Source organism: Tenrec ecaudatus, chromosome 10 (assembly GCF_050624435.1).
Source record: "Tenrec ecaudatus isolate mTenEca1 chromosome 10, mTenEca1.hap1, whole genome shotgun sequence".
In the NCBI taxonomy this organism is placed as follows: Eukaryota; Metazoa; Chordata; class Mammalia; order Afrosoricida; family Tenrecidae; genus Tenrec; species Tenrec ecaudatus.
The window spans coordinates 157,899,907-157,917,180 of record NC_134539.1 but is presented as its reverse complement, the minus strand read 5'-3'; the positions used below and the strand labels follow the sequence as shown (position 1 = coordinate 157,917,180).

At 52.6% G+C, this 17,274-nt stretch overlaps 1 protein-coding gene across 1 annotated transcript in view; it reads left to right on the top strand.

The window, feature by feature from the left end:
• NPLOC4 (NPL4 homolog, ubiquitin recognition factor) overlaps positions 1-17,274 on the top strand; it is a 46,333-nt gene that overhangs the window by 13,867 nt on the left and 15,192 nt on the right. Inside the window, exons 4-11 of the mRNA XM_075562358.1 lie at positions 7,924-8,100; positions 9,171-9,219; positions 9,881-9,975; positions 10,913-11,036; positions 12,012-12,191; positions 14,716-14,802; positions 16,619-16,690; positions 16,982-17,108. Of these exons, the coding sequence (XP_075418473.1) occupies positions 7,924-8,100; positions 9,171-9,219; positions 9,881-9,975; positions 10,913-11,036; positions 12,012-12,191; positions 14,716-14,802; positions 16,619-16,690; positions 16,982-17,108 (911 nt within the window). The remainder of the gene's footprint in view (positions 1-7,923; positions 8,101-9,170; positions 9,220-9,880; positions 9,976-10,912; positions 11,037-12,011; positions 12,192-14,715; positions 14,803-16,618; positions 16,691-16,981; positions 17,109-17,274) is intronic.

Genomic DNA, 17,274 nt, shown 5'->3' with positions numbered 1-17,274 from the left:
TTGTTACAATTCATCCAGTAGCTGGGTCAGCTTTTTAGAATGTGCTGTTTAGCTTTTGAGGCCAAAATTGAAGGATTTCTACAAGTCCAGATCAGTGCCCTTCGTAGTTGCAGTGTCGGGGCCCCGAGTCCATGCTAAAGCAGAGGGAGACCCTGCCCTCTTCTGAGCCAGCCCTTGATTGTTACGCTTGAGTCCATGGCTGAGGCCATGTGTAGTCCATCTCTGCAGTGCCTGCCTTTTTCCTTGACCCTCCCTTTGCCAATTACCAAGCATGGTAGCTTTTCCCCGGGATAGGTCTCATGATCACCTGCCCAGACTAGGTGAAACGTAAGTGGGTGAGGCGACGTCTTCCCATCCTTGCTCACAAGGGGCATTCTTGTCACATCTCCTCCAGCACCAGTGTTCGTTCTTGTGGCTGCGTCACTCAGATGCATCGCTCCTTCTCCAGCTATTCATTGTCCATGGGTTTGGTCGGGCCCACCTTGGTCCCCAAAGTGACATTTTTTCTTTTTACCATTTTAAAGAGGCCTTGTGCAGATTTTCCCATCAAACACATCATTTAATTTGGGGCTGCTGCTTCCAGGAGCTTTGTGGCTCCAGGTAAACTGAAATCCGAGACAGTGGCAGTCTTTCCTCCACGTGTGTTTGTGTTTATTGCCTATTGGTCTGTTTGGAATTTTCTTTCTTTTTTTTAAATCATTTTTTATTAGGGGCTCATACAACTCTTATCACAATCCATACATACATCAATTGTGTAAAGCACATTTACACATTTTTGCCCTCATCATTCACAAAACACTTGCTCTCCACCTAAGCCCCTGGCATCAGCTCCTCATTTTTTCCCCCTCCCTCCCCGCTCCTCCCTCCCTGATGAACCCTTGATAATTTATAAATTATTATTTTGTCATATCATGCCCTGTCTGACGTCTCCCTTCACCCACTTTTCTGTTGTCCATCCCCCAGGGAGGAGGTCACATGTAGATCCTTGTAATCGGTTCCCTCTTTCCAAGCCACCCTCCCTCTATCCTCCCAGTATCGACACTCACATAGCTGGTCCTGAAGGTATCATCCGCCCTGGATTCCCTGTGTTTCCAGTTCCTATCTGCACCAGTGTACATCCTCTGGTCCAGCCAGGTTTGTAAGGTAGAATTGAGATTATAAGAGTGGGGGGAGGAGGAAGCATTTAGGAGCTAGAGGAAAGTTGCGTGTTTCATTGTTGCTACATAGCACCCTGGCTGGCTCGTCTCCTCCCTGAGATCCTTCTGTAAGGATCTGTAAGGATCTGTCCAGTGGCCTACAAATGGGCTTTGGGTCTCCACTCCGCACAACCCCGCTCATTCGCTATGATAAGATTTTTTGTTCTGATGATGCCTGATACCTGATCTCTTCGACACCTCGTGATCACACAGGCTGGTGTGTTCTTCCATGTGGGCTTTGTTGCTTCTCAGCTAGATGGCCTCTTGTTTACCTTCACGCCTTTAAGATAACCGGGCACCATCAAGCTTTCTTCACCACAGTTACTTATTCACCTGCTTTGTCATCAGCAGTTGTGTCAGGAAGGTGAGCATCATAGAATGCCAATTTAATAGAAGAACATATTCTTGCATTGAGTGTGGAAGCCCAATGTCCATCTGCCACTGTAATACTAAACCTATAAATATATGCACATAGATCTACTTCCCCATCCTCATATATAAGTATATTTGCATATGTACATACCTTTATTTAGACCTCTATAAATGCTCTTTGCCTCCCAGCTCTTTCTTCTATATCCTTTGACTTTCCTTTTGTCCCACTATCATGCTCAGTCTTCATTTGGGTTTCAGTAATTCCTCTTGGTTACATTAGCCATGATCATGCCCTCCCAGGCCTCCTACACCCTCCTCACCACCGATTTGGATCACTTGTTGTTCCCTTGTTCCTGGGTTTGTAAACACCACTACCTTTCTCCCCACATACCCCTCTCCCATGTCCCCCCAGAACTGTCGGTCTCATTTTCTCCTCCAGATTGTTCATCAGCCTATCTTATTTAGACAGGCCTGCAGAGATAATAACATGCACAAAAACAAGACAGAGCAAAACCAAGCAACAATATACAACAAACCATCAACAAACAACAAACCAATAACAAAAAACAAAACACAAGAAAGAAAAGCTTGTAGTTAGTTCAAGGACTGTTTGTTGGCCTTTAGGACTGTTTTACGGTCCAGTCTGTTGGGGCACCACACCCTGACCCCAAAGTCCACCTTCAGCTTTCCCTGGGGACCTTGCCGCTTCAGTTCCTTGCTGTTCTGTTGCACCCCTTAAGTGTTTCGCCTCGGGATCAGATCGGGCTCAATTCTCACACTGTGTCTCCAGTGTTGTCCCCTGTAGGACTATGGGTCAGTGAGAGATGTCATGTCTCATACTGGGGCCGGCCATGTGGTCCTCTCTGTGAACCGGCTTCTCTAATCAGGAACATCGTCCTCAAGGCCTGGTGGGCCAGGATGTGCTCCACTCTCTCCTCCCCCTTCATCTGCTTCCGTGTGCTCCGATCAGATAGGTCCATCTCCCAGAGCTGCAGATTCAATGCCGTCCTTTGAAATAAATTCTTCTGGAGGGAGGGGCAGGTGTCCACGTAGTAGTTGGGATTGAGGCCGGCCGCTCAGACCTCTCTACTGGTTCCCTACTGAATATAGTTTTCTTTGAGTTATAATTCATACTGAATGCCCTTGAACTTCATCACCATGTGCCTCGAGCCCTCTCTGCTTTCAGCAAACAGTTGTGTGATCTGTATAAAAAACAGTACTAATGAGTCATCATCTTCTCTTGAATTTGTCATTTCCCGCATAGTAAACCATAAAATTGTTGGACTCAAAGTATCCCATAGTAGTCCATTTCAGCATACTGATGTCTTTGTGCATTTTGTTCCATTTAGACAACTTCCAATGTCTTATGTGCACACGTCATCCCTCCCACATCCCAATGGTTATATCCTACGTGCACACACCATCCCTCCCACATCCCAATGGTTATATCCTACGTGCACACGCCATCCCTCCCACATCCCAATGGTTATATCCTACATGCACACTTCATTCCTCCCACATCCCAATGGTTATATCCTACATGCACACGCCATCCCTCCCACATCCCAATGGTTATATCCTACGTGCACACACCATCCCTCCCACATCCCAATGGTTTGGTTATACCCTACGTGCACACGCCATTCCTCCCACATCCCAATGGTTATGGGGTGCTTGTAGCTGTTGCTTCTCATTTGAGTCGTGCTTCCTCAGCAGAGGAAGATCCAGAAAACTCTGCTTCACACCCCTCATTGAGATGGACTGTACGTTGAGGATGTTGAGTGCCTTCCAATCATGCTCAGACCCCACCCTGCTGCTGTCCTTAAGGGCTCAAGGACTCACCCCTCGGAAGCGGGGCGCTGTTCCTTCTTCTTGGTCTGCAAGCTTCCTGAAACCTGTTCACCAAGGACAACCCTGCTGGGAGCTCAAGTATCAGTGACATAGCAGCAATCCTCAAGAGGCTTGGTGACCTCTTGGATGATGCATTGAGCTGCTAGCCCCAGGCCAGCAGTTTGAAACCATGAATCACTCCTGGAGGTAAAGATGAGGCTTTCTACCCCTGCTAAGATTTACAGCCTCAGAAATCCACTGGGGGCCATTCGGCTCTGTCCGTCACGTGGCTCCTCGGTGAACTGCTCCTGGTTGGCAGGGTTTCTTTGGCTTCAGCTTGTGCTGCTCGGTGGCACTGGGCTGTGGTTTGTTGGTTTGTTTCTCAGTTAACTGACAGGACATGCCCATTCATGGTCTGTGGTCTTTAATTGTGCTAAACTGTCTGTAGTTGGTTTCATGGGGTCTCTTCAGTTCAGGGTGAGAGGTCTTGTGAGCACGTCTGTGGGTGGTGGTCCATCGAGTTGGCTCAACTCCTAGCGACCCTGCGCAGTCCTGTGCCGCCTTCCAGGCTGTTGTGTCTGTCAGTCAGTCTCATTGAGGGTCCTCCTTGCCTTTTCCAGGCACTGGTCTCTCCTGACCACGTGGCCGATGTAGTTGAGGCAGAGTCTTGCCAGCCTTGCTTCTAAGAGGCACTCTGGCTGTACTTCTGAGACAGATTTGTTTGTTCTTTGGCAGTCCATGGTACTTTCAGGATTCTGCCGGTTGATGGATTCAGGGTTCCCTGCCCTCTTTCCTCCAGTATCACTGAATCCAGGAAGTCTAGTTTTCTTAGGGAATGATGTCTTTTCCCCTACATTTTTCCTCCTATGTGTGTTCTTGGTACAAGAACATTCAGTTAGGGTCGCGGGGAGCAGGGCACCCTGCACTTCTCGGGCTCTGGTGGCCGTGGCCATCGTCCTGGGGGTGGTTACACCTGCACTTGCTCTCTCTCCAGTTCCTGCGTCTCCTTGTGCAAACCAGAGGGTAGTTGGATCCTGGGTCAGGCTAAGTCTTTTGTAGCCACAGGATGTTCTGGAATATCTAACTTACTTCTGGAAACAGGAATCTTGATTAAGTTTGCCAGTTTGATCAGCCCTAGGGTACGGAAGAAAATAGAGAGAAGACCTGTGGCCGGGTTGCAGAGCGGTGAGACCAGCGCGGTTGGAGAGCTGCAGGGGAGACTCGTTTCCATGCGGCCTCGCACTATCTGTGTTTCTGGACGTCTGCTGTTCTTTCCACTCGTGGCTCAGCTTGTGGCCGTCTGTTTCCACTCATGGCTTAGCATCTGTTCGTTCAGACTTCTTTCCTGGGCGGGTATCTGTTGACAGAGTGAAATATTTATCACGTGGAGCTGCTGCGGCATTCTCTTCTTGGCCCCCTGTTGATTTTCCTGTGCTACAAACCATCGCTGCAGGCGGAGCTGGCCGAGGTGCCGCAGCCCACATTCCCTGAGCTGGTTTCTTAGCTTCAGGTTGTCCTGTGAGACCATGGTGTTAGTCTACAGTATGCGTCTGGTTGAGAGAAGTGCAGGCATTCGCTGGGCGACCAGCGTTCCGACAAGGGCAGCCGGGATGCAGGGCTTTGGAGCAAAAGTGACGCAGACTGTAGTTTTCCTAGTTTGGAATTGGAGTGGGAAAGATGATTGTGGTAGAATCCTGTGAGCCTGAGTCCCGTCAGCGGAGTGGCAGGTGAACAAAACAGGCCACTGGTGGACACCGTGCACTTGTACAAGTAACCGCTTGTAGTGGTTTGGTTATGTTGCAGGGCGGGGAGGGATTTCTGTGTGAGAAAAGATGTGGAAAGTGTGTCTTCGATTATGTCACTTTTGTAATGATATATGTGCCCCATAAACACCTTTCACAGACACGTGTGCAGTAAAGGCAGAGGAAACAGAAAGCCATATGTGCAGTGGGTGCCAAGCTTGCAGTGGGTGCTGACGAGGGCAGAAAGGAGAGGAGGAAACTGGAAGGGAGGCCGCCCAGACCCAAAGCACACGGGGCTTCCCTGCTGGCTCCCAGTGGTCAATGCCGGCAGGATGTGTGCTGTGAATTGTAATTTTTTTGTTTTTTAAAGAAAGAGCAAGTTCCAGAAATTTTTATTGTTTGAATAACAGCACACATAAAACCAGGCAGAGAAGTCCCCAATGAAATGGTGGTCCTGTTTCAGTGCTATCTATCCTTTGGTCCTTCACCTTCTACGCACTTAGATATTTTTCTATTTATGCTATTAGGCATTTATTTTGATCACAAATACAATCCAAGTGTGAATAAGTAATTGTTTTCTATCCTTTAATACTTCCCCCCACGTCCCTTTAAATTGGGGAAAGGTGCTCAGTGTCTTCTCAGAGCCTCCATTGCTTTAGAAACAGACTGACTTGGTCTTCCCAAATCCTTTTTTTTTTAATCATTTTATTGGAGGCTCGAACAGTTCTTATCACAATCCATACATGCATCCATTGTGTCAAGCACATATGTACATTTGTTGTCATCATCATTCTCAAAACATTTGCCTTCTACTTGAGCCTTAATATCGGCTGCTGATTTTCCCCCTCCTTCTCCCTCCCTTCCCCCTCCCTCATGAACCCTTCATAATTCATAAATTATTATTTTGTCATATCTTACACTGTTCAGTGCCTCCCTTCACCCTCTTTGCTGTCCATCCCCCAGGGGGGAGGCTTTACGTAGATTCTTGTAATCAGTTCCTCCTTTCTACTCCACATTCCCTCCACCCTCCAGACATTGCCATTCTCACCACTGATCCTGAGGGGTTCATCTGTCCTGGATTCCCTGTGTTTCCAGTTCCTATCTGCACCAATGTACATCCTCTTGTCTAGCCAGATTTGTAAGGTAGAATTGGGATCACAATAGTGGGGGATCACGATAGTGGGAGTGGGGGAGGAAGCATTTAAGAACTTGAGTAACGTTATATGTTTAATCGTTGCTACACTGCACCCTGACTGGCTCATCTCCTCCCCACAACCTAGGGGTATCCGGCCAAATCCTTCTTGAACTATAGCTTTTTTTTTGGCTAAATCCAGGGGCCACAGTCCTTACTGGTATTGTCGATTGTCTCCAAAAGGGGAAGATAGTCACGGGCTGAAGGCAACTGGGAGGGATCGTCAGCAAACAGAACTACCGGGAAGCTGAGCGGAGGCACATCTTGTCAACAAGATACCAGCTCCTTCCATTAAAGCGAGGAGAAGGCCACCCATTGCCGCCACCGACCCATTTCTTGACTCCTGTTAGGCACCCCTTATGATGGAGTTCCAGGGGTCGTCTTTGTCTCTGACTTGAACCCTACTGCAGTCAGTCATGCAAAACTGCCTCCCAACTGTGGCACCCTGGTCTTAATCGCTGTCAGACCCCCTCGTAGTCCGTGGCTGACTCCCACTGGGGAGTTCTGAAAACCTTTGATGGCTTGGAAGAGACCACGACCTATGGTGCCCAGTGTGCAGGCTCCACCGAGCTGTCCACGATGCTCCCAGGCAAGGGGTTTGCGCATGCTCCTCCATCGTGACTCCAGCCGCTCGCGTGCATTGTAATTTAAACTCCTGCTGCTGCTGCCCTGGTCCTGCCCTGAAGCACCCTGGGGGCTGGTGGGGCGGGACTTGTCAGGCACCGGACTCTGGCCCCACTTGGTCTGGCCCATTTGACTCTGTTCTGGGTGAAGTTGACAGAGCAAGTTAGCCTCCCACTCAACGATTTACGTGTCCTTTGTGTGGGGATGCGAGTTGCAGTTCCCTCTTGTGGAAACACTGCGTGCACCTCCGTCCTGGGATCTCTGCTGTCCCTTTGTACATCCTCCTTGCTGCCCAGCTCGTCTTGAACGGCTGATTGTGGCGCCGTGTAGGCCGTGCTCACCGTGGTTACTGTGTACGTTAGGGGACCTGGTGGTGTAGTGGGTACTGTGTACGAGAGGGATGGTCTCAGAAACTCACGGGGCAGCTCTGCCCTGTCCTATAGCATCGCTATGAGTTGGCATCGACTCGATGGTGGTGAGTTTGTTTTTAGCTGAAAGTCATCTCCTGGGGAGATGGATCGAGTTGCAGGTTTGTAGAGAATCTAAAAGCCAGAGCCATGGTTCTTCTGTTAGTCTGTCAGACCAGTACGTCAGGAGTTTTCAATGATGTGCTGTTCTCCCACATGTCTAGGACCTTCCACTGTGACTCCTTCAGAGGCTGGGAATGGTAGCTGAGCTCCGTCTCGTTCTGGTTTCAGGCTGGGGAATGTTGAGCATGTGATCCCAACTGTCCTTGAGCTTTTCGTTTTCTTCACTCTTCTCAGCCCCTCCCAAGCACTTAGACCCAGGTTGCTACTCACCAGAGTTGGAAGTAGAGCATCTTCATGGACTGTGTTGCACCCCCTCGCCTAGATGACCTCAAAATCCTAGTCCCAAGCCCTCAGTTCTTCTGGGGTGGCGTTCCCCAGATGTGGGGAGTCCCGGGGAGCGGAGGCGGCCATCCGCCTGACATGTGGTGTTTGCACAGACACGGTGACCTGCTGTTCCTGTTCCCCACGAGCCTTGCGGGGCCCTCCTCCGAGATGGAAACCTCCTCCCTGCTGGGGTTGAAAGGTTTCGGGGCGCCCAGCGTGGTGGAGGACGAGATCGATCAATACCTGAGCAAGCAGGATGGGAAGATCTACCGGAACCGGGACCCCCAATTGTAAGTGCACCGTGCCCTCCTTTAACTGCCCCTGGGCCCCACACATGAACCTGATGGTGTGCACACTATGAGTTTGACCATCTGTATCCCGGCTTAAAAGTGATCTTGTTAGCTTGGCTTCCCGTTGTTTGAATCTCATAGAGTATGTTTCCACATGTTCATTCACAGTTTGAAACTACTTGGACACGTGTGGGAGGGGAGCCCTGGCCAGATGTTTACTGTGATAGGCCCTGGAGACACATGGTCGGCACGGGGCCAACGTGGGATTTAGGAAGTCCAAAGAAAGGGCCAGATACATGGAGCCTCCTAAAACAAGCTGCTTGGCATCTTACTTGGTGCCGGCACCACGAACCTTCTGTGGTTCTGTCCTTTTGAGTGGTGCTCTCCCCCATCATCCCCTCACCCAGGGTTACGTAAGGTGCGTGTGCACATGTGCAAGACTGTTTGAGCTCTCACAGCTCCTTGTCAGGCTGTGAGGCGCTGAGCGAAGGTGCCAGCGCTTGTGCTGGCTCTCTGATTGTGGTGGCAGCTGACATTGAAGTGCTGCAGGAGAGCCGACACCGGGCCACCACGCAGCCACAGCCACGAGCCGGCGCGTGTCCTCCGTTTGCCAATTCTCCCTCTGCTGCAACCTGCCCCCTTCCGGTGTCGTTAGGAATCTTGGAAAAAGAGAGAGAGAGTTTTCTGAAAAATTATCAATAAGTGTTTCCCTTTTGGGGACAGAAAGGTCACCTTTTCTCTGGAGGGGTAGAACCCACCCTGGCTTAGCAGGCAGGTTAAGGGACCACAGCCCTCCCCTAGAAGGACAGCTCTGGTTTTTACCTCCAAAATCTCTGAGACTGGCTGTGCCAGAAGAAAGTCCCCAGCCCCCGTTGTCCCTTCGAGTGCACACCCAAAGGCTCGCGTCAGCCCAGAGGTCGTGGCTGTGCATAGGTGTCTGCCGTGCTCCGCTGCAAGCTTCCTGGCTTTTGACTCGGGTTTGAAGACCCGTCACTTTGGCTGTTGGTGGTGGGTAGGTGATGATGTCACTAGTCTTCCGCAGGCCTGCTCATCCTTGTTGGTCTCTGCAGGTGTCGCCATGGCCCTCTGGGGAAATGTGTACACTGCGTCCCGCTCGAGGTAAGAGTCCATGGGTAAACCCGGGAGTGGCCGGGCCGCTGCTGCACTGAGCTGATGGAGCCACTGCCTCCAGAGCTCCTCCTGGGCCTCATGTCCTCTGGTCAGCCTGCTGGGGGTAGGGGGAGGCACCTTTATTTATGGAAGTGACCTTGGGATTACAGAAGGCCTGGACATTGTGCTGTGGGGCCAGCCTTGACAGCGCCCCTGGACCATCCTTCTGCAGCTACATGAAGCAAGCGCAGAGCCTGCCTGCTTGTGCTCAGTGCTGTTCTGACTGATTTACTCAGAAACTCATGCTCCCTGCACTGCAGACGTGTCTGCTGAGATTGAGAGTCCCTGCATAGTGCTGACAAGGAAGGCCGAACTAGATTGATGGCAGCCAGGCTAAGTTGACTCCCCAGGCCGCCCCGCCTCAGACTGCAGCTCCAGAGTTTTCTTCTCCTGAAACTTGCTTGCCTTGGAACATTCCGTAGGTGGTGAAGGGAGATCCGGTTTCATTTTGAAAGGGTTACCCGTAAGCAGAGGAAAGCTTAATCGTGCCCTTGAGCGCATGTGCAAGCCCAGCCCCGGGACCCCTTGCGCACTGACTGAGGACACGAGTGCGTCTGCCCCGGGCCTGGCGGGGCCTAACAGGGCCTGTGTTCTCTCTCTGTGTTGGCAGCCGTTCGATGAGGACTACCTGAACCACCTCGAGCCCCCGGTGAAGCACATGTCCTTCCACGCCTACATCCGGAAGCTGACCGGAGGGGCCGACAAGTAAGCGCTCCAGGGTGGGTGGCCAAGTTAGCCATGGCCTGGGCACACGAGTTTCACGCCATCGGTGCCCATGGCCATCAGGCGGGTCTGTGGGTCCCGCCCTGGTCCTGGAGGAGAGCAGGGTGTCGGGATCGTCCTGCTCAAGCGGAGCCTACAAGGCCTGAGGCTGGGTGGCATCCTCGTGTTTCAAGTCTGTGACTGCGTTCTTCCTCTGCTCTTCAGAGAAGGGAGCTACCAGGGTCATCTCAGCTGCCCACTTCACAGCCCCTACAGCCACAGCCCTTCCCACGAAGTCCTCACAGCACAGTGAGGCCGCAGCAACTCTGCTTGGGGGTGGGCTCTCCGGCGCCTTGAGCACCTGTGGTCACAGACTTGGACGGGCAGGGCAGAGCCCGACCAGGGATGGGCGGGAACCAGGACAGGACCCAAGTGACTGAGGCAGTGGGACAAGAGAAGGGCAAGTGCAGGCGTTTGATTCTGCCCTTGCCTGTGTGGTCCCTTTTGTGGCTGTACATCGACTGTCCCAGAAGCACCTGGGCCCCGTGCCTTTAGCTACAATTCCCGTCAATCCCCCAAGGTGAAGAAGAGCTATGACCTCCAAGGGGTGTCCCTAGCACCCACGGACATCACGGTACAGCCATGACACAGGTACACGTTGGCTTACGGGTAAGGTCACAGCCGGGTCACCAGTGTCATTGTAGGAGCCAGGCTTTTGCGGTGATCATCTCCTAACAAGTTCCCATTTAGAGCAAATGTAGAAAGAGTGCACGTGTCACGGAGCATCTGCGTAGCTGTGAGTCCTGGGCTGACAAGTGCCTGCTGTTGGGGACCAGCGATGCCTAAGAGGCTCCAGGCTCTGGGGCTCACTTCAGAAGAGTGCGTGTCAGACGGGGCTGTTTCGGGGAGCAGCGGGAAATCTGCCTGTCATCTCGCACAGGGGGAAGTTCGTTGCCTTGGAGAACATCAGCTGCAAGATAAAGTCAGGCTGCGAGGGACACCTCCCATGGCCAAATGGCATCTGCACCAAGTGCCAGCCCAGTGCCATCACCCTGAACAGACAGGTGAGAGGTGGCCACACACCACAAACTTGCTTCACAGACGTTTCTTTCAGCGTCCTCCTTGGGAAGGAATGGCGGTCACACAGCAGGTGTATTCAAAACGTGTCTGATGACTGGCTGGACCCTTTGTGGCCACCATGTGCTGAGGGCTACCAGGTCCGGTAGGTGCAATTGTACAGCAATAGCGAGTAAAGATTGTAGTAAAGTTACAGAGAGCATGAGAGCTAGAAGAGAAATACTGAAATAAGTGGAGTCAGACACAATTCATAGCAGCATGCTCACCTCAGCCCCGCTTAATGGTCCATGTGGGGAGAGAGAGAGAGAGAAAATGCTGGAGGAAGTCTTTAATGCTAACTAAGGCTGCAAGCCCCCTAATGACAGGGGAAGAGGTATATCATAGGAAGGAGTTGTGCTATAGGTAATACAGTAATGGAAGAGGGTGATCTAGGGGGATCCACACAATAGGAAGAGGAGGGATTGGGGATATACATGTGACAAGATGGGCAGATCCTACATTTAGGATGGCAGCTTCATTTTGACCTGTTTTCTGGATCTCCATATAAACCATTATCAGTAGGGTGTGAACTCCACCTACAGGAACCAAGCCTCAGGGAGAAGTAATCCATTGTCCCCAGCATTAGGGTGGGGTGGGGCGAGTCAGCGGTCTGGCAGCATTGCCTTCAGGGAGGATGTCTAAGCATGCGATCTCCCCCACAGAGGGGTCAGTTGTCAAGTGCTCGCCTTCCTGGTCAGCCGGTGGGGGCAGCCTTTCCCTCATAGTAAGGGGGGTGTCTGACCCTCTGAGATGCTGCAGAGCTGCTGCCCTGTGGGTGTTCCTGCAGGGCTCTGGTCCAGCTAGCTCATCAATCCCCTCGCCCCTCCGGGCTGTGAAGAGTACTTACTCCGTGGCCTCTAAGAACTAAGTGAAAGGCGCTCCTGTGCTAGTTGTGTAAGTAACGTGCCCTTGTCTTGATGCAGAAATACAGGCACGTGGACAACATCATGTTTGAGAACCACACGGTGGCAGATCGCTTCCTCGACTTCTGGAGAAAGACGGGGAACCAGCATTTCGGGTACTTGTATGGCCGATACACGGAGCACCGAGACATACCTCTTGGCATCAGAGCAGAGGTGGCTGCCATCTATGAGCCCCCCCAGGTAGACACCCAGGGCTTGCAGTGGAACCCGTACAGGTCAGGGTGTCGGTGTTACCTTGCTCCACCGCTGTGTGGCGCCCTTTCCTTTGCATTTTCACTTGTTTTCTGAGATTTAGTCTGCGTTTGTGGTGAATAAGATCTCAGCCTGCTCGCAGGCTGTGTTCCAAAGAACACGAGTGTTCTCTCATTTCCTGCACACACATCTCAGCTTTTGATGCAGGGTTTTCACCTAAACCCCCCACCACCCCCCCACCCTCCCCGCCTTCTCATGCACACTTCACCGTCCTGGTCTCTCCGCTATCCCAGGGCGAGTTGAATGGGAATATCATGGGCTATACCCAGCGGTCTGAGACTAGCCAGACTCCAGCCACCATGAACAGGACTGAGACTGGAGTAGGACTGGGGAGAGGTGTCCTCAGGGCGTGTCCCTCCAGGTGGACGTTGCTCAGTAACTGGCTAAACCCACTGACTAGGTCCTCTCTGTGCCGTTACGTCACAGCTAGAAACACCAGGGTGGCGTGTTGGCGTCTGTCTGCCCGCCCTGCTGCAAAAGCCAAAGGAAAAACGAAGTACATTCTGGTTAGAGATGCCTTTGCTGGGGTGTGTCGGGGATGTGTGCTCTTATTGGGGATTTCCTTTGGCACGTGACTGGAAAACTGAGATGCGTGGAGTTGGATTAAAAAGGAAAAAAACCCAGATCAGATGCCCTCTGGTGGGATCTGACTCATGGAGACCCATGTGTGTCAGAGAGAAACGGCCCATGGGGCTTTCCTGGGGCTGAATCTTTGTGGGAGCAGGTCAGCATGTCTTCCTCCTGCAGGGACAGTGAATGGGTTTGAACTGCCAACCTCTCAGTTAGTGGCCCGGCACTTACCTGTATGAGTCACCTGGGGCCTCCATTGTGGGATGGATGGGAACACTCAGTGTCAGGGGTAGAAACAAAACAGGACACAGTGGATTTTCCCCGTGAAATCCTTCAACTGCTCTGTTCTGGAGAGTTCTATTACAAAGTTCTAGGAGCGAAGAAACTGCTCGGTTCTGAAGTCAGAACTGTAAACCAGGTGCACCTCCTCCCTTTCTCCACTTCAGACGACGTTTCACGCTGGCCTTCTTCAAACATGAAAAGTTTAGTTTTTTAAACAAAAGGAGACATGCATGGCCCCACCATGCACAATGGGGAGTCAGATGTTCGGTGGGAAAATTGCCATTATCTTTAATTCCCTTTTTCCATGAATGTTTTGAAGCCACCAACCCCCTCACCAGACCCCCACATACCGCTGTGCTCGCTTCTCACGTGACAGCACCATCTCCAGCCCATGCCACGTGGTGCCTCTCTCCGGCTCAGCCACGGCATGCTCTCCTCACCTCACAGCACAATTGCCTCAGCTTCCTCAGCTCACAACAGACCCCCCGTACTACATAGCTACTCCTATCCCCATCCTCACCGCCTCGCCTGAAGGCGCTTGGCTGCCTCGTCACCACTCGGCCCACGGCGCACACTCCTCACATCTACAGTTGCTGTCTCCCTCCCCTGAGTGTAGCTCAGGGTTCAACCCCTGTCACATTGGGGCAGTTTGCCAGGGTAGTGTTTCCGGGAAGTTGTGTGACAGTTCATCCACTCCAAGGAGGTGCTGGCTGTCGGTAGAGACATCACCGTGGGACCTTGAAGCGCCGGGGACTCTGTTCCTGTGGTGCTGTGATGCACAGATGCCAGTTGCCATGATTCGCTTCAAGAACCATGTGGAGAAGGAGGCGATGATGTCCCGTGCCCCTCCGCGTGCCCTCTCCCAGGCACAGTGCCCGGCAAACACGTGACTTTGTGGCTTTGGTAGAATCGGGCTAATTTTCAAGCAGCTATGAGATTGTTATAACTTTGGTATTGCCTTCACTTTCGTAGTCCTACATCTGTGATTTCTGCTCAATCTAGTACTTTCTGATGACACTCGGGCTGCATTTAAACAAAAGAAACCATTTCAAAAGTGCTGTTCGTTCCACGAATTGTTGTCCTTGGGTGGACTCAGTGCTGCCTGTGAGCCAGCAAGGCCCAGGCTCACCGTGCAAGCCAAAGCTGAGGGCTCTGCTGACACGGGCTGGTTTTCAGTGCTGTGCAGGTTGTTGGGTGCAGTGCCAGTCTCACCCTGATGGTCTGTGAGGCAGCTGGGAACCTCCCTGTGGGAGCTGCCAGCAAATTTTCCAAGAGACTCTTCTGGGGACAATTTGCCTCCTATCTTTTAATCTTGCCTGATCTTTCTGGACACTCGCTCAGGGGAGTGACTTTCAGACCAGGTCTAGACAACCTTCCCGGGCCCTGAACAAGCACACACTGAGTTCAGAGCTCCTGTGTGTGGGTCACGCCTGCGTGCGCTCTCCTAGAGTCTGCCTGGAGGGCTGTGGTGGTGGTATCTGATCCCCGTGTGGTGGTCTGTTGCCATCATTCTCTCTGGTAGCCAGAGGCCAGCAGATGGGCAGGAGCCGAAAGCTCTGAGCCCACACCACTCAGATGGCTTCTCTCTGACTCCCTTCAGATCGGAACCCAGAACAGCCTGGAGCTTCTTGAAGACCCGAAAGCCGAGGTAGTCGACGAGATTGCCGCCAAGCTTGGCCTGCGGAAGGTATAGAAGGATCGGGCTGGGGGAGGTCCTGGTGGAACAGCACGGTGTCCGTGGGCAAGGGTGTAGAGCAGTGGTTCTCAACCTTCCCCCTTTCATGTAGTTCCCATGTTGTGGTGACCCACCCCCACCCTGAACAAGGGTCGTTCAACACTCCCCAAAGGGGTCGTGACCCACAGGTTGAGACCTGCTGGTGTAGGGTATGGTCCCAGAAGCTTGTGCAGCTGATGGCTCTGTCCCTCCGTTTCTGAAGTAACGTGGGTCACTTCTCAGAAGAGCGCTCGTGCTGCAGATGCAGGAGCTGCTGTGCTGAGCGCTGTCGGCCTCCCTGACTGTTCTCCCGTGGGGGTGAGGGGGTAATGCTCCCTTCCTGGCCCAGAGATGGCCGTGCTGTGACATGCCTGCCCACCTGCGTGCCCTGCAGGCCCCTCACATGAAGGCCCTCCACTTGGCCCCCGACTAGGTTCACTTCCGGCCCAGCATGCTGACAGCTCCTGGCACACACACCAGTGATTTCCAGGTTCCTCTACAGGCCTCGGCCCAGAGCTTGCTTTTGAGTCTGTCGGCCTGGTCTGTCTCAGGTCTGGGACAGGGTCTCCCATGGGGTTCAGCTAGGCTTTCATAGATGTGTGTTTGCCTCGGAAGTCTCAGAAGTTCAATCGTAAGAGATAGCGCACATGTAATTTAGACAGGGAAGAGTATACTCTTCCAGATAGCAGGGGGAGGGGGGGGCACAGGAAATGTGATTGAAAACCAGGAGTGTCACTAAGCAAGTCACTCTATTACAGCGCTACTTTCTAAAGGAAAGTACCTACTGCTTGTAACAACTAGTCAGAATTTCGATTTAGGGCTGCATTTTGGTTTAACTTGTGCAAGTGTCTCTTCAACAGAGAACTCGACACAGTCGTTGGTCTGCAGTTGAGGCTGTCTGTGCTTGTAGACCAAGTGACTCCATTGTCTTCCTCACACGGGCACCTTGGCTTGTGTGTGTGTCCATTACGCCATCCTCTCCCCCAGCCTTCGGTTCACACGGGCATTTCTTGGCCAGGCATGTCTGTAGACAGTCCCCGGGCAAGGCTGTGCTGGCAGGCAGAAAGTGATGCCCTGGGCTCAGGGGTTGGGTGGTGGGTGGTGGGCAAGGGGTCATGGAGTCGATTCTGATTTCAGCCATCCGTGTGTCCCCTTTTTCCTTTTTATTCATTTTACGCTGTTTAACCTGGAAGTTGACTCCGGGCACTAGGTTCTCGTCTGACCATCTTTATGCAGACGTCCATAATGTGCCTGCTCAATTCCCCACCCCTTTCCCTTGGCTGGAGAGTAATGTTGGCCAGTTCGTCTCCTAAAGATGCTGTTTTGTTTTTAAAGGAGCTCATTGCACGTGCTGATAGTCTGTCTCTTGTTCAGCTGTAGACGCTGATCTTTCTTTGACCAGGTCGTTCTGCCTGCAGAGCTGCTGGTGGTGGGTATGAACCGCCAACCTTTCGAGTCACTTCTTGAAGGGAAGTGACGAGAGTACACTGATGGGCAGGGGCTATTTGGGGAGCTAGTGGGTAGGCGGGAGTGCGCCTCAGAAAATCTTCAGGGCCACCTGCCTTAGGACTCTAATCGTGCCACCCTGCCACGGATCCCGGGAACAACTGTGTCACCTCCCTCCATCTGGGGGCTTGCTCTCAGGCGCCGGCGTCATCTCTGGGGAAGGAAAACTGCTGCCGGAGCTGCTTGCTGGCAGAGAGCGAGTGCCTTGTTACTCTCTGCGCAGAAACCCACAAACTGCGTGCTCGCCTGGGACACACTGGGAGCATGTCTCCTTTTTGTTCAGGTCGGCTGGATATTTACAGATCTCGTCTCTGAAGATACCCGGAAGGGCACGGTCCGATACAGCCGTAACAAGGTGAGGCGGGGGCAGAGGTCATGGCCTATAACATGGGCCTGTGTGCCCAGCACCTAGCGCTGCTCTCCACTTCCCGGACCATGGGAGGTCAGAGCGGCTGGCTCTAAAAGAGGAGCTCATGCCCTCGGAGGGCCAGCCGGGGACCCGTCTCCTTCACAGTCCAGTAGAGGCCACCTGCTGGCCGACAGCATCCACACCCGCCTCACTCAGCACAGGCTCTGAGCGCCTCCAGCACGGTGCTTGCTAGAACAGTGCACGGTGTGGCCTGACGGGTCGTTTCTCTCCCCTTAGGACACCTATTTCCTGAGCTCAGAGGAGTGCATCACTGCAGGAGACTTCCAAAACAAACACCCCAACATCTGCCGCCTCTCCCCAGATGGGAACTTCGGATCTAAGTTTGTCACTGCAGTGGCTACAGGTATGGGCCTGGACAGGGCTGGGCTCTGAGGGTCACGTGCTGAGCGTGTGTGGCCTCCTGTTGAGCAGCTTTTCCCCCTAAACTCAGCTATATGCTGCTGCTTGACGGCCCACGAACCATGGGTTCCCTTATTGGCGTATGGTAAGAATCCTGACTCTTTCTGAAC